The 20632-nt window shown below is 42.1% G+C and overlaps 1 protein-coding gene across 1 annotated transcript in view; it reads right to left on the reverse strand.

Annotated features, from left to right (window-relative positions):
* Positions 1-627: 627 nt before the first annotated feature.
* CTDSP1 (CTD small phosphatase 1) overlaps positions 628-20632 on the reverse strand; it is a 77571-nt gene continuing 57566 nt past the window's right edge. The window contains exons 3-7 of the mRNA XM_073634377.1: positions 18749-18847; positions 16753-16809; positions 15688-15780; positions 10519-10704; positions 628-6649 (exon numbers count right to left, since the gene is read on the reverse strand). Of these exons, the coding sequence (XP_073490478.1) occupies positions 6521-6649; positions 10519-10704; positions 15688-15780; positions 16753-16809; positions 18749-18847 (564 nt within the window). The 3' untranslated portion in view covers positions 628-6520. The remainder of the gene's footprint in view (positions 6650-10518; positions 10705-15687; positions 15781-16752; positions 16810-18748; positions 18848-20632) is intronic.

Genomic DNA, 20632 nt, shown 5'->3' on the forward strand with positions numbered 1-20632 from the left:
ATCATTATAGTATCACATATGAGCAAACACGCACACGCGTACATACACGCAAAGACGACACCAAAATGCAACCCATACACATCACAAAACACGCAAAAAAAAAACGTGACTCAGATGAATTTTTTTCTTCTTTCGTTTTTTTTTTTTCTTGTCGATTTAAAGATTACAGTATTTTTTTTAATCACACACAAAAAAAGGCACTTAAAAACTGTTGTTTGCTCCCCCCTCCCCTCAAAGAAGTTAAATGGATTAGCTCCCGTTCTCTCAGAAGACAGATTTACAATAAAAATATATAATATCATAAAAAAATAACTTTAGAAATACTGGCAGCCGTTCTCCAAGATGTGCGGTTTCTGTGTAGACGGTTTCGGAGGATTATTTCCTCAATGCAAGCTCCCCTTCAGAGGGCAAGAATGGAGCAATCTGATTGGTTGCCCTGCAGAGCACCACACCTTTTGTGATGGTAAAACAGCATTCATGGATGACCACAACTGGAAGATGTGCATAGAAACCAAAACATACAAACCTAAAATTACGATTATTCAATTTTTTTTAATTCAGTTTTTTCCTATTGGTTGTACTGGATGAACTTGTCTCTTTTTTTCAGCCAAACTATCTAATCGTGTGACATTATTGAATACCTCCAGATACGTTTTTTTTAAAGAAAAAAATGAAACTGACAATTGACAGCCCGTTAATACCTTTGTGTGCTTTTTTTTTTTTACAATAGGGGAGGAGCTAATGAGCAACGTAGCACCTGACACCCGCTCACACTCTAGGACTGTGCCCGCCTCCTCCAATACACCATGCTGATTGGCCGCACAGGAAAAATTCCTATTGCATACTGGGTTCAAGATTTTTTTTTTTTGTCAATTCTTTAAAAGTTTTTTATTTTTATTTTTTAATTCTTTGTTTATGCATGTTGACAAGGCACAGCTATGTAAGGACATATGGTAGATATATGTATTTTTTGGAGTTTCTTTAAATAATTTTACATGTCTGATGCAGCTTACTGATCCATTGATCATACGTTTAAAAAACTAACCCTAATTAAAGAAAACTATAGCACAATAATTATGCAGCTCATTAACTTTTGTTTGAATTCTGAGCTCTTAATAAAAATAATCAAAGAAAAAATTGAAAGAAAAAAAAAAAAAAAGGACACTTGGGAAAGCAGCACCCAATAAAAAAAGTGAGTAGGATATTGCTTTAGTTTTAAAATGAGAAAAATATATTAGTGGTCCTTTTTTAAAAATCTATTAAAAAAATCTTAAATTAGCTCAAATTTAGCTTTAGGGTTGTTGGACCTGGAGAGCGGAGTTCCAAAAATTTGAACTGAATCGCCAAATCTATTCCAATGCAGAAAAAAAAAAAAATCTTAAAAAGAAAAAAATTTAAAAGGATCATTCCACCTAAAATATGAACATTTCAGGCAGATGCCAGAGTTAAACCTTCAAATGGCCTCTTATATTCCTTTGAGGATCGTGGGGGGTCCCCAGTCATTAAAAGTGGAACCCGACACAATGATCCAAGGTGCCCAGAGGCTGAGCCAAGCAGCATGACGGGGACAACTTACCCCATGTGTGTATGCTTGAGCAATATTTCACAGAATAACACCTAGTGCTAGAAAACGGCGTGGCTGAGCTGGGGCATGGGTGACAGGTACACTTTGTGCGTCTAAAACGCAGGATCTAGAGGCATGCCAGTATTTCTATTCATGTTACTAACACTCTAAAATCATATATACAGATATACATATTTATAGAATGATAAAGAATAGCTAAAACAATCATTAAAACTTTATTTTTTTTTCTATCACTTCGCTGCCCCCCAGTGGAGACTCCACACACTGCAACAAAGCAAATCGCCGCGCAACACTTGATATAAAAGTTGCCACTTACAAGAAATAACTAGTAAAAATGAACACTTTATATAGAAGTCCTGTAGCCTGGACCACGGATGTGGTTACATTCTGTGCACAGAACGGGGTCCCCTGTAGTCCTGACAGGGGTGGAGGCGAGCGATTCCCCCATCACCAAAGTGCAGCAACTTTCTTGTGGAGCTACGCTAGAGAGAATGGACAGGGAGCGACGCTCAATACTCGTTTGCCAATTACCTCGTATAAAAAAAATGTGAAATTCTTCTCAATGTGAGTTCTGAAATATAGTCCCTTTAGATAGAATTTATAGATATAGAAAAAGGCACTGTTCTAGAGCTTTAAAAAGGCAAAATGGTCAGATTATGATCAACGATATACCTTGTAACAGTGGGAAGAAGGCACATATTTTTTTTTTTTTTTTTTTTTTTTAAGCCTTAAGAGAACCAGTCGTCCACGTAAAACGCAGACCAAGCGAATGGTCCAAGAATACAGCTTACCGATTCAACAGTGACAGCACCGGACATCACTTTTGAATCAAGAGGCGGCGCTCTCGTGAAGACCGTTTTAAAGTGAATCTGTAGCCAGGCTATGAACATATTTGAAATAAAATATTCAATGTATTCCTAAAAAAACCTGTAAAGAAGCTTTAAAATAAACCCTCACTGACCTCTGTAGCTGCAGGCACTGTGGAAAAATGAATCCTCAAAATTCACAACAAAGACACTGAAATGTAATTTTTCTTTACTGTTGCTTCCTATGTCATCAGGGACATAGGCAGCCTGATAGCCTTTTGATGTAGACCATCAGCAGGTGCTCTAAAAGGTTCAAGAACAGGCTGCAACCTCAAGTCTGAGTCTCGCTTGCTGGGTTTACCAACTGGGCAGTGGTGACCACCCCCCAAGTTGATCGGTCGGTCACACAGCTGTCAGGTCAGTCTCAGTGCAGTACTCACACCGGGGACTGTCACATCTCTGCCCATACTCTGCATGGCTTTGATCAGCAGCTCCTCATCTGTACAGCTCCAGAGCCTGCCACCATACCGTCCCCACCCTCCTCCTAGGCCAATGGGCTCACTCTTCCTTTCAACCAATCAGGACACGGGTCTCAGGACCCGCTTCTTTATTGGCTGGGAGGAGAATCAGTGTGACAATAGCGAATATTCACCCTTTTTTGAAGCCTATTAGAGCTTCTGGTTTTAATCGCGTGCTTCAAAAAAAAAAAAAAACACATTGTAATCAATGCGTCCGGCGCCCCGCATGTAGATTAGGGGCTGGATGCATGGATAGGGGAGGCGGTGCCCCTGCGACCCTAATGGACGGGCCGCCACTGCAACCAGGGTTCCACGAGAAGTACGCAGTGGTTGCGTCTCCATTCCACCATTGCACTGGATTTATATTGGCTCTGACCATCAGATTGATATCAACCCAACAGTACTCTTGGAGTTCTGGCTCATGACCTCACCAGAAAATAGCAGTGCGAGCCAACAGCGTGGGAAGAAAGGAGTCTTCTGAGCAAAAGGAGCAACTGGAGCTCTATGTGCTAATGAGAACACTGGAGGAACGGGGTTTGAGCAATTAAGGTTACCCTCGGAAGAGGTATAACTCGATGACCCGTATGTGGAACCGAGTAAGGGGTGACTATTGGAGGCATCAACTGAGACTAGTAAGGATGAGCTTGGGTTTGACCTGAACCCGGAAGTTAGTTGTCACTACCGAGCCAATGAACTACAGGGCTGGAGACTCCCCATCTCCATGTATACACACGGACGGGGATGCCTGTGACATCATTGACCCAACATGGCCATATTAGGTAAAACCACTGACCTAAAATGGTCATGTGCCTATATAAGGTCAATGATGTCACAGGCAACCCTGCCCCTCTGTGTACATCAGTCGTGGGGTGGGGAATCACCCGGCCGCAGCTCATTGGCCCAGCAATGACAGCTAACTCCTGGGATTTGCACTGAGCACAAGGGAAAAGTAGTAAGATTTAATATATATTCTTTTATCAGTTTTTCTATCTACAACCTAATAATTGCACCAATGTTCCATGAGCTGTAGATCAAAAAACGATATCGGGGATTCTCCGAGAATTTTTTCAAGGGTCCCTTTCCAGGGTAAAAAGCTTTGTAACACTACTCTATTGTAGTTTCCGAGGATGAATTACTCCATAGTGCATCTACATCTTTTAATTGTTGTTATATCTACACCTCAATAATCACGCTAATGTTCTATAAACTGTAGATCAAAAAAACGATTTCAGGGCTTCTCAGAGATCTGAAAATTGTTTTAAGGGTGTTTTCCAAGATAAAATGTTTGGGAACTCTGCTCTGTTATTATTTCCGAAGATAAATTACTCCACAGTGCATCTACATTTTTTTATTTGTTGTTATAGTCACAACTCAACAATCACACTTCATGCTCTGAGATTTTTTTCAAGGGTCCCCGTCCAGGGTTTAAACGTTTAGGAACTTTGCTCTATTCCAATTTCTGAGGATGAATTACTCCACAATGCATGCAGCTGCAGAGGTCAATGAGAGCTTGTTTCAAAGCTGAACATTACCCCCCCCCCCATTTCCTGCAGTATTCACCCCCTCCAAACTACAGCACTGTCCCCCTCCACTGCCGCTTGTCACTGATCTGAATGACACTAGCCTTACTCTGGGGTACATGATCATGCTGGCCTGGGCTCATAGTACTGGGGCAGCCCCAGCCAGGCAAGAAGAAGAAGAAGAACCCATGATGTCAGCAGGCTGGAGAATAGATGGAATTAAGGTATGTATGCTTTTTAAAAAAAGCAGGAGTGAGGGAAGCCTAAGGAGGGGGGTGGGAGGCCAGAGTGGCTAGGGGCTGGGGATCTACTTATAAAAGCTCATTTAAGGTCGACAGCCTGGATACAGGTTCACTTTAACATGGCTGACTATGACCGGTAGGGGGCACGTACAAGCTAAATAGCCTATGGTGATCATTCAGCACCCTTCCTGTGTGTACAATAGGTGGAAATCAGATTAAAAAGGCACTTAACATCTCTCTAAACCCAAAGAAATTTCCACCGCTATTGCGTTTCGTAACCTGAGTCGCAGCCTAGCGCAATACATCAGATTTTAAAGCCAAACTGACGTACCAAACACGCGCGCACCGCGTCCTAATCCCAGTCCTATGTCTATACATTCACACCCTTGTTACACCCTAGATCTTGGGAGCTCAACCTGTGGCCCTCCAGCTGTTGCTGAACTACAACCCCCATGAGGCATTGCAAGGCTGACCGTTACAAGCCTGACTCCCAAAGGCAGAGGCATGATGGGACTTGTAGTTCTGCAAGAGCTGGAGGGGCAAGAAGTTAAGCATCCATGCCCTAGATTTTGGTGGCTTCCTAACAATTTTCAATGCTTTCAAGTCTTTACAGGAACTGAACCTAAAAAAACGCGCTTCCGTCACTTCTAATGGTCCCCTATACTGTCTGATTTTTATTTTTACAGCAAAAACGTATTGAAAAAACAATATGTGAAATCTGCACAAATATGTAGAGCGTTTTTTTTTTTTTTGCATAAGTAAAATTCAAAGTTTTCTGCAACAAAATAAAACCTAAATGATTCATAGTGTATAGGCGTAATGGAAATGAAACATAACACAAACCAGGACTTCCCCAAGAAAATGTCCACCTGCAAGCCTCCATAATTTTTCACCAACACTAGCGTCTAAGCCTTCCGGCAGCTGCCAATCCGGTCCCAAATTGTGACCAGCACCTAAGGGGCGCCCTACCAGTGTTTGGTCTCCTGCACTTACTCCGTCACCTAAAAACGCACGTACCGGCCTCCGAACACTCCGCTATAAAATTGCAGACAATACCAAAACAGCAAAAAAAAAAACACCAATAATCGCCAGACTGGGTGACTGTGGCACCTACTTCCTGGGGCATTTTGGCCCAAGCATAAAAAAAATAAAAAGATTAAGTCTCATTTTTCTAACCCAAATTATATCAACTAAAAAAAAAAAAAAATTGTAAGGTTTTTGACAAAACCGCAAGTGTTTTTTTGGAAGGCGAAATAGCTTCATCCACTTCCGTCGCTTTAATTGGCCAAGAAATACAAGAGCAGCTTCAAGTTTAAGGTATTCTTCTATTGCAAAGTTCTTTCATCACTAAGAAAAGTCTTCTGGAGAAAAAAAAAAAAAAAGAATCAAAGGCGAGTGATATTAAAAGCATTTTTTTCGTGAAAAGTTTCAGTTCCTCGTCTTCTGTGAGTTCAAATAACCATTCCTCGTTAGCTTGTGGGTTTGGTGTGTACTTCATAGCGTTAAGGGCTTTCGCTCTCTAACCGAGGCTAATATAGACTGAAATGTTCACACAAAATAAAAAAAAAAAAATTAGTTCAAAATACTTGTGATTTTGGTATGGAAACGGCCAATTAGAAACCCACAAACCATACCGGGCGCTGTGGTTTATGCAGCTTTAAAAAAAAAAAAAAAAAAAAAAAGGCAGTTGTGGGGAACAGGAGGGCCAGACGAGAGAGAAGCGGGGCCCGCGTGTTCAGGTCACTAGGTGTAGAGGCCAAGGTGACTCTCCTGTGCTTTCTGCAGACCAGCAGCATTGTTGGCCAGAGTGCCCACCATTCTTACAGAAACCCTTCCCCATTCCAAGTCATTAGCTGGCAGTTCTGCGCTGTTTTAGGACGCTGTATACATCATCCACCTTGCTTAATCTCTCAAAGAAGGGAATAAGGTCTAGGAGCTCAGTGTCGGACATGTCGTCAAACCAAGATATCACCGGAACCTGCAATGCAAATAGAAAGCGTAGGGTGAACTCTTAAGAAAAAAAAAGAATAGAATGAAAAATAAGCAAAAAAAAACAAAGCTATTAAAATCCACATATAATGTGTAATATACACATACACCATATTACCAAAAGTATTGGGACGCTTGCCTTTACACGCACATGAACTTTAATGACATCCCAATCTTAGTCCGTAGGGTTCAATATTGAGTTGGCCCCACCCTTTGCAGCTATAACAGCTTCAACTCTTCTGGGAAGGCCGTCCACAAGGTTTAGGAGTGTGTCTATGGGAATTTTTGACCATTCTTCCAAAAGCGCATTTGTGAGGTCGGGCACTGATGTTGGACGAGAAGGCCTGGCTCGAAATCATAGTTACATAGTAGGTGAGGTTGAAAAAAGACACAAGTCCATCAAGTCCAACCTATGTGTGTGATTATGTGTCAGTATTACATTACATATCCCTGTATATTGCGGTCATTCAGGTGATTATCTAATAGTTTCTTGAAGCTATCAATGCTCCCCGCTGAGACCACCGCCTGTGGAAGGGAATTCCACATCCTTGCCGCTCTTACAGTAAAGAACCCTCTACGTAGTTTAAGGTTAAACCTCTTTTCTTCTAATTGTAATGAGTGGCCACTTGTCTTATTAAACTCTCTTCTGCGAAAAAGTTTTATCCCTATTGTGGGGTCACCAGTACAGTATTTGTAAATTGAAATCATATCCCCTCTCGAGCGTCTCTTCTCCAGAGAGAATAAGTTCAGTGCTCACAACCTTTCCTCATAACTAATATCCTCCAGACCCTTTATTAGCTTTGTTGCCCTTCTTTGTACTCGCTCCATTTCCAGTACGTCCCTCCTGAGGACTGGTGCCCAGAACTGGACAGCATACTCCAGGTGCGGGCGGACCAGAGTCTTGTAGAGCGGGAGAATTATCGTTTTATCTCTGCAGTTGATCCCCCTTTTAATGCATGCCAATATTCTGTTTGCTTTATTAGCAGCAGCTTGGCATTGCATGCCATTGCTGAGCCTATCATCCACTAGGACCCCCAGGTCTTTTTCCATCCTAGATTCCCCCAGAGGTTCTCCCCCCAGTGTATAGATTGCATTCATATTTTTGCCACCCAAATGCATTATTTTACATTTTTCTACATTGAACCTCATTTGCCATGTAGTCGCCCACCCCATTAATTTGTTCAGGTCTTTTTGCAAGATTTCCACATCCTGCGGAGAAGTTATTGCCCTGCTTAGCTTAGTATCGTCTGCAAATACAGAGATTGAACTGTTTATCCCATCCTCCAGGTCGTTTATGAACAAATTAAATAGGATTGGTCCCAGCACAGAACCCTGGGGAACCCCACTACCCACTACCCCCAATCTCTGCTCTAATTGATCCCAACCGTGTTCTATCAGGGTGGAGGTCAAGACTCTGTACAGGCCAGTCAAGTTCCTCCATAGCAAAACTCACTCATCCATATCTTTATGGACCTTGCTTTGTGCTTCTGGAAGAATGGTCAAACATTCCCATAGACACACTCCTAAACCTTGTGGACGGCCTTCCCAGAAGAGTTGAAGCTGTTATAGCTGCAAAGGGTGGGCCAACTCAATATTGAACCCTACAGACTAAGACTGGGATGGCATTGAAGTTCATACTTTTGACAATATAGCAGTGTTTCTCACCTCCAGTCCTCAAGGCGCCCCAACAGGTCATGTTTTCAGGCTTTCCATTATTTTGCACAGATGATTTCATCAGTTTCACTGCCTTGGTAATTACCACAGCTGTTTCATCTAAGGGAAATCCTGAAAACATGACCTGTTGGGGCACCTTGAGGACTGGAGTTGAGAAACACTGCAATATAGTGTATATGGTTTCGGGAGTATAAATGTATGGTTCTGGGAGTATAACTGTACGGTTCTGGGAGTATAACTGTATAATTCTGGGAATGTTCTGGAAGTATAACTGTATGGTTCTGGGAATATAATTGTATGGTTCTTGGAATGTTCTGGGAGTGTAACTGTATGGTCCTGGGAATATACAGTAACTGTATGGTTCTAAGAGTATAACTGTATGATTCTAGGAGTATAACTGTATGGTTCTAGGAGTATGACTGTATGGTTTCCATGAATATTACTGTATGATTCTGGGAATGTTCTAGGAGTATAACGTGTATGGTTCTGGGAGTATAACTGTATGGTTCTGGGAGTATAACTGTATGGTTCTGGGAGTATAACGTGTATGGTTCTGGGAATATAACTGTATGGTTCTGGGAATGTTCTGGGAGTATAACTGTATGGTTCTAGGAGTATAACTGTATGGTTCTGGGAGTATAAACTGTGATTCTGGGAATGTTCTGGGAGTATAACTCTATGCTTCTGGGAATGTTCTGGGAGTATAACCGTATGGTTCTAGGAGTATAACTGTATGATTCTTGGAATGTTTCTGGGAGTATAACTGTATGGTTCTAGGAGTATAACTGTATGATTCTTGGAATGTTTCTGGGAGTATAACTGTATGGTTCTAGGAGTATAACTGTATGATTCTTGGAATGTTTCTGGGAGTATAACTGTATGGTTCTAGGAGTATAACTGTATGGTTCTGGGAATGTTCTGGGAGTATAACTGTATGCTTCTGGGAGCATAACTGTATGGTTCTAGGAGTAAAAATGTATGGTTCTGGGAATCTTCTGGGAGTATAACTGTATGGTTCTAGGAGTATAACTGTATGATTCTGGGAGTATAATTGTATGCTTCTGTGAGTATAACTGTATGCTTCTGGGAATGTTCTGGGAGTATAACTGTATGGTTCTAGGAGAATAACTGTATCGTTCCGGGAGTATAACTGTATGGTTCTAGGAGTAAAACTGTATGGTTCTAGGAGTAGAACTGTATGATTCTGGGAATGTTCTGGGAGTACAACTGTATCGTTCTAGGAATATAACTGTATGGTTCTGGGAGTATAACTGTATGGTTCTGGGAATATAACTGTATGGTTCTTGGAGTATAACTGTATGGTTCTAGGAGTATAACTGTATGCCTCTAGATCTAACGAGCAGGGCCCTCTGATTCCTCCTGTATTGATTTGTATTGTAAGTGTACTGTCTGCCCTCTTATTGTAAAGCGCTGCGCAAACTGTTGGCGCTATATAAATCCTATTTAATAATAATAATAAAAATAATAATGTTTCTAGGAATCTAACTGTATGGTTCTAGAAGTATAACTGTATGGTTCTAGGAGTATAACTGTATGGTTCTAGGAGTATAACTGTATAGTTCTGGGAGTATAACTGTATGGTTCTAGGAGTATAACTGTATAGTTCTGGGACTATAACTGTATGGTTCTAGGAGTATAACTGTATGGTTCTAGGAGTATAACTGTATGGTTCTAGGAGTATAACTGTATGGTTCTGGGAGTATAACTGTATGATTCTGGGAATGTTCTGGGACTATAACTGTATGGTTCTAGGAATATAACTGTATGGTTCTATAAATATAACTGTATGGTTCTGGGAATATAACTGTATGGGTCTAGGAGTATAACTGTATGGTTCTAGGAGTATAACTGTATGGTTCTAGGAGTATAACTGTATGGTTCTGGGAGTATAACTGTATGATTCTGGGAATGTTCTGGGACTATAACTGTATGGTTCTAGGAATATAACTGTATGGTTCTAGGAATATAACTGTATGGGTCTAGGAGTATAACTGTATGGTTCTGGGAATATAACTGTATGGGTCTAGGAGTATAACTGTATGGGTCTATGAGTATAACTGTATGTTTCTGGGAATATAACTTTATGGTTCTAGGAGTATAACTTTATGGTTCTGGACTATAACTATATGGTCCTGGGAATAGAACACTACAGGTCTCTCATACCGCATTGTCCGGATGGAATATATAGGAGGCCGGAGAATTGTCAATAATTATCAGCTTATTCAGGTCCCGCCCCAGTCGGCTCAGATCCTTGACGTAATTCCCTCGGTGGAAGGCACAAGATTCCCGGAAAAGGCGGGCTCGGAACGCTCCCCATTTGTCAAGCAGATCCGCCACGGGGTCAGCGTACTGTGAAAAAGAAATATTGAGAAGAGATTAAGGTTTATGTAAACCCCAACAATCAATCCCCAATCAATCTTTTTATTTGCTCCCTTATGGTCTGTTATACTCTATATACCATTGGAAGCATTTGCAAGGTCTTTAAAGGGATAAAACACTGGGAAATGTGCATGGACTGCATTTTTTTTTGCATTGACATGCACTCTAAAGCACTACTCTGAGCAAATATTAAAAACTGACCCTTCAGTACTTCAAACATCCAAGCCCAGCTAAATTTTGCAAAAACACATCTGAAGTCTCACAAAAGCATGTGGGAAAATATGTTATGGTCTGATGAAAGCAAGGTTGAACTTTTTGGCCAAAATTCCAAAAGATATGTTTGGTGCAAAAACAACACTGCACATCACCAAAAGAACACCATACCCACTGTGAAGCATAGTGGTGGCAGCATCATGCTTTGGGGCTGTTTTTCTTCAGGGGCCTTAGTCAAGGTAGAGGAAATTATGAATAGTTCAAAATACCAGTCAATATCAGCACAAAACCTTCAGGCTCCTGCTAGAAAGCTGAACATGAAGAGGAACTTCATCTTTCAGCATGATAACGACCTGAAGCATACGTCCAAATCAACAAGGGAATGGCTTCACTAGCAGAAGATTAAAGTTTTGGAATGGCCCAGCCAGAGCCCAGACCTGAATCTCATTGAAAATCTGTGGGGTGATCTGAAGAGGGATGTGCACAGGAGATGCCCTCACAATCTGATAGATTTGAAGTGTTTTTGCAAAGAAGAGCGGGCAAATATTGCCAAGTCAAGATGTGCCATGCTGATAGACTCATACCCAAAAAGACTGAGCGCTGCAATAAAATCAAAAGGCGCTTCAACAAAGTATTAGTTTAATGGTGTGCACACTTATGCAACCATATTATTTTAGTTTTTTATTTTTACTTGTTGTACAGTTTATAGGTCACATTAAAAGGTGGAAAACGTTCTGAAATTATTTATCTTTCTCTCATTTTTTTTACATCACAGAAACCTGACATTTTTACAGCGGTGTGTGGACTTTTTATATCCACTGTACATATACCCAGTGAAGCGACAGGCCTCAGGTGATGCACAGAGATGAAACAAATCCTCCTATATACGTTGTATCTGTTTATATGCAGCAATTTGTCCTCTACATCTGTCCAAAGTGCTGATTTTGAAAGCTTGTCTGAGAGTTCAGAAAAAAGGGGGCGGTGGGCTGAAGTTACACGCTGCAGAGCTCAGTGAGGAGAGCTCTGAGAGCTGATTGGAGGGAAGGGACACCACCCCCTCACACGGGAACAGAGCTGAGGATGTCAATCAGCTGGAGGTTCCTCCCCTGTCACTATTTTTCTCTTGGCGACATGAAAACTTGTCAGAAGGGATTCAAGCAGATAGCAGAGGAATGAAGCAGCAGGCACAAGTGACAATTAGTAATCTTAATTCAGAGTACACACTATAGAGGGATGAGCTTTGTTCATATTTCAGGTCTCAGGTTTGCAACCACTAGAGCTCTAGATCTAGAGCTGTGGCGCTTGCTTATAACCCATTGTACCAGTTAAAGGTAAAGAACGAGACACATTTAAGGATGGTACACATCTCAGGGGATGTCTGTTCTCAGATATCTGAGTTAATGTTTGTTCCTTTGTTTAAACATCAGTTACTATGCATGATATTACACTTGTTGTGCTACTGGTTTTACTTTACTTCAATGTATCACTTTGTACATAATACTTTTATTACACTACGACCTTTATAAGTGTATGTACCTTGACTAACTCAATGCACAATAAAAAAAAAAAAAAACGAGACACCTCCAAAGGTAATACAATATGTCCACTGGATACATAGACCTCAGAGTTACCAAGACGTTAGAAGAGCTTCAACACTGATGAGAAATAAACCTGGTGGTGTACTCTATCATCTGGGGGCTTCTAAAGCTCAACCTCAAATTTAAGGATCCACATGATAAAACAACGCAAAAACGAACAGTGCAGTTATCTATTTGTCTAGTAGGAGTTGGTCACATTCAATTGGACTTGTTTTGTAATGTTGAAGATTAGAGAAATTATAGGAAAAAAATCCCATAACAACATTGTACTTTAATGGCACTGGCATGAGACAAAACCCTTATATGTAAAAATGGAATCTGTATTTACTATATATATTAAAGATATTAAAATATATATTATTAAAAACATATTGTGCACATAGGCGTGCGCAAGGGGTGTGCCAGGGCACACCCTAATCCTTGGGTTGGCAACCTGTCAATGGTGGGCAGGTGACAGGTAAACCACAACCCTTCCTTGCCGACCCTCAGAACCTGGAAAGGAGAGGTGGCGTGGGTGGAATTTAGTGGAACCGATCTGTATTTTCCTCCTGCAGCAGCTGAAAGTAGGCTTCTCCTCTCACTTTTGTCAACATTCAGCTGCCACAGGAGGAAAATATAGGGGATTGGTACTAATATATGCCACCCCCCGCCACCCCTCATTTCCCTGTTCCTCTTCCTTCTGTTGCCCGGGTCTCCCATGTGCTCCCTTGCTCCCCCTTCCTCCCATTGTTTCAGGATGGAGAGCGGGGAAGAGGCCGGTAAATATGTCAAACGCATATGTGTTGGAGCTTTGGGGTGCACACCCTAATGCAATAGGCTGTGCACACCTATGATTGTGCATATACACATAGTTTAAAAGTCGGGCCACCAGTGCTCTAAATAAGGGAGCTGGTATAACATACCCCAAATGGACCAAGACTAGAGCTGCATAATTAATCGTTAAAAAATCGTGATCTCGATTCAACCCCACTGACATCTCTGTTGCAGAGTTTGCCGATTCTTTCATATAACAAGTGGAGAGACTTTTTATCTGCTCACTCAGCTGTCAAAAGAAAACATTGGGCAGTCTGCCAAGTTTTAAAAAGAAACATTGTATAACTCTTCCTTCTTAGATCAAAGGGAAACTTCTGTGTGTAAAGAAAAAAATCCAGGCAGTCTGCCAAGTTTTTAAACAAGTGTAAATGCAGGAAGTTTAACCACTTAAAAAGTCTAAATCTTTTTCTGACACTTGTTTCTTAAGTTAAAATCAATATTTTTTGCTAGAAAATTACTTGGAACCCCCAAACATTATATATATTTTAGCAGAGACCCTAGGGAATAAAATGTCAATTGCTGCAATATTTTATGTCACACTGTATTTGCAATACGGTCATTCAAACTCAATTTTTTGGTAAAAAAATACACTTCAATGAATAAAAAAAAAAACGAAACAATAAAGTTTTTTTTTGTGAGAGAATCGTGATCTATCTTCTAAGCAAAAAAATTGTGATTCTCATTTTAGCCAGAATGGTGCAGCTCTAACCAAGACACATGCATTCATGTAGAATAACTTGTAAAAAGTAGATAGAAGCGTGTCGATCCCAAATCCATAAGTCAACTCGTTTTGCCTACTGTGTGGCTTCCTCAAGGTGGGAAGTCAATATGCATAACCAGTTTCTTGGACATAGGAGTATTGAGGGTGTCCCAATAGCACACACACCGGTCCCCCAGGTGGCAAGGTGATACAAGGTATTCCCAAATATATATGAGTGGGTCTTACCTTTACTGATGGGAAAGGCTCCATATCAAACAGATATAGAGTAATGGGCAGTCAGTGCAAAAGGGACACCAATTGGTGGACCCCAGCAGGCTTTAAAAGCAAATACTGGATTACAACCGCTATGTGATATTTCTATCGGATCGTCCCTCTCTGGAAAAATGCAAGAGTAAAGATAGAGATGTCTATCTATGTAACTATGTCCCTCCACAGAGGTAAAATGTCTTCTGGGAGCATAATGTGGATGAACCTGCCGTTCCTAGGATTCTTCTTGGATTTTGTTACCCCTGCATGTTATGGTCCTGAGGAAGCCACGTAGTAGGCAAAACACGTTGACCTATGGATTGGGGCCGACACACTTCTGTCTACCTTTTATAAGTTATTCTACATGAATGCCTGTGTCTTGGTCCATCTGGGGTACATGTTGTACAAGGTTCCTTATTTGAAGCACTGGTGACCTGACTTTTAAATTGTGTATATGCACAATATGTTTTTAATATATATTGCAAATAAAGATTCTGTTTTTTACATATAAGAATTTTGTCTCATGCCAGTGCCATTAAAGTCCAACATTGTTATAGGATTTTTTTCCTATAATTTCTGTTTTTGTCACTATGGATGTGGCACAGTGGAGGTCATAACATTGTGTAATGTTGAAGATCTTTTGTAGCTTCTCCAATTCACTTCTTTTATTCTAATAAATGTCGAGAAACTGAAGTTTTTGAACTTGAAGAATTGAGGAAGTGTTTTGGAGGAAGCTTTGAACCGTCTTTAACATTACGGAACAAGTCGAGCTGAATGCGACCAACTACTACTAGACAAACTACGACTAGCTACAGTTTACTATGACCTGCATAAAGGAGAACCTTCGCAGATTATCATTGTGTTGTTTTACTTTGTTTTCTCACTTAGATCCTTCTGTGAGGAGTTGGGCTTGAGAAGCCCCCAGATGAAAGAGGACACCACTAGTCTTGTTTCTCATTGGGAAAGTTTATCTGAAGCTATTGACTGTAGACGTGCTTTTGACCTCTTCGTAACTCTCAAGTCTATGCATCTGGTGAGTGTATTGTATGGTGGTGGTCTCAATTCCCACGTTGAACTGGAACAATGGGGTATGAGCAAGAAATCAGTCAAGCCAACCAACAGCATCCACCATTGACAGAATGAGAGCAATATGCCTGGTTTCAATGAAACAGGACTACATGGGGAATAAGGTTTCCCATGTAGAATAATGATTACCCACACAGAAAGCTCCCAAATGTTGGAAAATCTTTGCATTTGAGATAATGCTTCTAGCAGTGTTGCCATCACCCCAGAACCAACATATGCACAGTCCAGGTTGATCAGGTTGGACAACCCATTGGGCACCCAATGGGTTCAGCTCACCTTGGCCAGGCTGGCAGTAAAGAGGACGCACTCAAACATGTCACCCATTCTTCTCAAAAACTCGTCCACATGGGGCCTCTTCAACACATACACCTGGTGGGGGAGAAGGGAGGCCGTTATGAAGGCCATGGTAAGTATAAAGTATTGGTAAGCTAAAGTATTGATTAGTCACTTTACATATCTGTATGTATAAACTATTGCCATGTTACAATATACATCAACAGTATAATCAATAAAACTGTATCATTTATCAATAAAACGCAGTTTATGAGCTCCAGTCAGGCAACTGTACCTAAGCACAGTCTGTCAAGGTAAACCATAAAGTAGGATCTTGGAAGAAGCATGGCACCTGTTTGCTGCAGGCATCACCTCAGTCTTTTATCCTCCGGTGATTACTCTGTTCAGTGCAATGTTCTGACAGGTCCTCAAACAGCAGACAGCAAGGGGAAGGTTGGGGGCTATTTTGTTCGACACTGTGATGGACTTTTACACACAAAGGTCAAAGAGTGAAATGAGCTTTGTGATTGTAAAGGATTTTTACTCCAGCTGGTCACAGAATGAGAGCCACACCACCGCAAGTCCTTGGCCCTATCTGGAGGTACTTGCTTAGTTACTTGGTAGATCATGTGGCTTTGTGTCCTTACCTGTCTTGACAAGAGGGAGGAAGTGTGTGCAGCCTATTCTAAAACTAACAATGAAACGGGCCCAAATGACTATGCCAAGAGAACAAAAACAAACAACACAATCTTTATAAAGTTGAAGAACTCAGTGGCAATACATGCTGCTATGTCTCCAAACTGCACTCCGACTTCACAGCGAATCCTGATGTCCAAGGACGGCGCTGGCCGCAAGTAATCAAGAATAGGCTGAAAGGGGAAGTCACAGCCTATCCTGGATTACTTGAATCCAGCACCGGCCTGTAGGGGAAGACAGTGCTCAGGCCGAGGATCCTGGAACCACTGAACAGTGCTGGATTAAAAGCAACAAACCTAGCCGGAGAGAAGAAAAAAAAAAAATGGAGAAATTTGCAATCAAATCGATAAGAAAGAAAACAAATGTATTTACCTGATGAACTGTTCCATCAATCTCTACAGGAATGATAAAATCAGCATTGTTGACTGGCTGCAAAATGAATGCAGAGATGTTATGGGAGGGTAAAACAAGTGGAGGAGATGCTTTACATTGTCCTGTAAGGGGCAGAGGTGTTCATTTTACAGGCAGAATCCATAAACTAAAGTTTATACTTTGCAATCCTTCTCATTAAAGTGGTACTAAAGTAGAACTATAGGCAAAACTTTTTTCTTCTTTTCCATTTTGGACAGAGTAAGGGAGGATTATGACCCCCTATCAGCTTTTTTTTTTGCCATCTGTGTCCCATTGGAGATATTTACCTTCACTTCCTGTCCCGCAGCCAAAACAGGAAGTGGGATTCTCCTTTACTTTTATTTTTGATGATAACGGTAAAACAGGCAAATAGAGACGGGTGAATCTCCTTAATGGGGGCAGTGGCAAACAGGTGTTCTATAATCCATCTTCACCCTGTCCAAAACTATAAAAATAACTTTTGTCTTTAGTTATACGTTAAACCTAAAAACAAAAATGTATTAAATTGCAGCTTACCAATTCTTAGATGTGATGATTGTAATAGTTTTTTTTTTAAATAGTTTCCCCCCTTTATTTTCACCTGGTGATCCTGCCAGTAAGTCTGTTATCTGTCAACTTCCTCTAACAGAACAAGCTTTCCAGCAAAATGGCAGTTAGAGGGTTGAAACAAACCATTTACCACTGACAGGGGTGCGTAGAATGATCAGCTTTTATTTATGTAAAACCTTTAACCCAAAAGGGGGGGGGGGGGAATATTCCAAACAAATGTATTCATATGTGGCACATTTGGATGTAAAAAGATAACATTATGAGATACAACTGAAGACGTCTCATGATGTGGAATGTTGATATAAACTTTGGAGGGAAGTTTCTAATGTAACAAATATAGATACACAACATATTCCAGAAATATCTTTATTTAACATATAACACGCTATTTTCATTTTTATGTGAATACAAATAAATAATAACATAAAAAAATAATAAATATAAAATATGTATAAATATAAAAATAAAAGAATATAATAAATAAGTAATTCGATTCCCTCTAATACTCCAAAGACATCTTGGTAGGTTAATTGTCCCTAGTATGTGTATGTATGAATATGGGTTAGGGACCTTAGATTGTAAGCTCCTTGAGGGCAGGAACCAGTGGTGGCTGGTGGAATTTTTTTTTTGGGGGAGGGGGGCTGGCTGTATGTGCCCCCCCCCCCAAAAAAAATTACCCCCCCCACCTGTCGAGTTGGTCGTTTGGCCGGCGCACTTACCCCATCCACGGAAAGAAATCACCTGCGGCTTCCCCTGCTCTCCCCTACGAGCATCATGAGCAGCTACTCCTTCCCCTGCTCGGAGGCTTCCATCTCCTCCCTCCTCTTTGGCGGCCAATCAGAACGCTTCTCCTTTTTGTCAATCGGGAAACGGGTCTCAGACCTGCTTCCTGATTGGCGGAGAGGAGATTCAGCGTGAGAACAGTGAAAATTCATTTGCTATTCTCACACACCTGGGTGGGCTCTGAGCGCATTCTCTGCGCCACGAGTCCACCCTATTTTGAAGCCTATTAGAGCCTCTGGCTCTAATCGGTGGTGCTTCAAAAAAAAGTACACCCCCACACTGGAATTCATGCATCTGGCGTCCTTGAAAGGGGCCGGACGTATGGGGGGGGGGGGGGGGGGGCCTTGATGGATGGGCTGCCCCTGATAGGGACTGATGTAAATATGAAGTTCTGGAAGTTGAGAATAAGGAAGAGGACGGGGCATCCTTTCCAGAAGACTTCTCCAGGATTCGTCTGCTGGACAACATGGGACATCCTTCAATACAGGTCACCGATGTGACTAAAGCTGTAGGGAATTTTTTTTTCAGCTAAACTTCAGTTTTTAACAATATTCAACCCGATATGCAAAGTGAAATGCAAATGTCAATTTGAAAGGTTATCGGTGCTCAGGGCTGTCCAACCTACCTTGAAGGAGCTGTGCACCAATGTTTCATCCAGGTCAATGACCACACAGATTTTGCCCGTGTCCGGCGGCTTCACTTCTGGCAGAAGGAATTTAGTCGCCTAAAAAATAATTTAAAAACAAGGAATAAGTTCGCTGAGCTCAGTTTGCTCCTTAAAGTGGTTGTGAATGTTCAATTTTTTTTTTTTTTACATAACAAACATGTTATACTTACCTGCTCTGTGTAATTGTTTTGCACAGAGCAGCCCCGATCCTCTTCTTCTGGGGTCCCCCCACCAGCGCTCCAGTCCCCTCCTCCTTATCAGGTGCCCCCCCACAGAAAGCCACTTTCCATGGGGGCACCCATGCGTGCCCGTTCCCAAGTGCCACTGTTACATCCATCGACACAGACGGCAGGACTAAGCCCCGCTCCCGTGTCACAGCTTCCCATTGAGAGCAGCGGAAGCCAAGGAGGAGAGCGACAGCGGTTAGAGCCGCTGTGCTCGTGCACATCGCTGTTGGACAAGAAGGCCTGGCTCGCAGTCTGCGCTCTAATTCATCCCAAAGGTGTCCTATCGGGTTGAGGTCAGGACTCTGTGCAGGCCAGTCAAGTTCCTCCACCCCAAACTCGCTCATCCATGTCTTTATGGACCTTGCTTTGTGCACTGGTGCGCAGTCATGTTGGAACAGGAAGGGGCCATCCCCAAACTGTTCCCACAATGTTGGGAGCATGAAATTGTCCAAAATGTCTGGGTACGCTGACGCCTTAAGAGTTCCCTTCACTGGAACTAAGGGTCCAAACCCAACCCCTGAAAAACAATCCCACCCTCCACCAAATGATTTGGACCAGTGCACAAAGCAAGGTCCATAAAGACATGGATGAGTGAGTTTGGGGTGGAGGAAGTTGACTGGCCTGCACAGAGTCCTGACCTCAACCTGATTGCTCAAATTTATCCCAAAGGTGTTCTATCGGGTTGAGGTCAGGACTCTGTGCAGGACAGTAAAGTTCCTCCACCCCAAACTCGCTCATCCATGTCTTTATGGACCTTGCTTTGTGCACTGGTCCAAATCCTGTGGTGGAGGGGGGATTATGATGTGGGGTTGTTTTTCAGGGGGTTGGGCTTGGCCCCTTTAGTTCCTGTGAAGGGAACACTTAAGGTTTCAGCATACCAAGACATTTTGGACAATTTCATGCTCCCAACTTTGTGGGAACAGTTTGGGGATGGCCCCTTCCTGTTCCAACACCAGTGCTCAAAACAAGGTCCATAGAGACATGGATGAGCGAGTTTGGGGTGGAGGAACTTGACTGGCCTGCACAGAGTCCTGAAAAAATTTTATACAAGTTGGCGTGCAGATAGCATCCTCGTTTGACCTTCCCCTGCCCCGTCCATCTGCACTGGGGTTAGTGATTTAATAAAACCGAGGGAGAAAAGAAGCATTGGAATACAAGTCAATGCCAGTTTGCAAAATGTATTTGCATTGGAAGAATACTTCACTTCTAATGTTGAGTGTCCTACGTGTGCGGATGTTGCTGCATTATGTAAATCTATTAGAACCATTTTTACATTTTAGAATGGGGCGCCTCGAGACTGTCCATAAATTTAACCGCTCCCGGACCAGCCGCCGCAGTTATACTACGCGAAACCACGTAGCTGTACGTTGGCTCCCGGGGTCCGGATAGCAGGCGCGTGCGCGCCCGCTGCACAGCGGGGGCGCCGATGCTCGTGGCCGACGGTCGCGATGACCGCCGGCCACGAGCAATCGTGAACCAGGAGACACAGAACAGGGACGACTGTGTGTAAACACACACTTCCCTGTTCTGTTCTGACAGGAGTGACAGATCGTGTGTTCCTATTGGCTAGGAACCACGATCTGTCACTTCCTGTAGTTAGTCCCCTCCCCCTTCA

This window comes from Aquarana catesbeiana, linkage group LG06 (genome assembly GCF_042186555.1).
Source record: "Aquarana catesbeiana isolate 2022-GZ linkage group LG06, ASM4218655v1, whole genome shotgun sequence".
Classification (NCBI taxonomy): domain Eukaryota; kingdom Metazoa; phylum Chordata; class Amphibia; order Anura; family Ranidae; genus Aquarana; species Aquarana catesbeiana.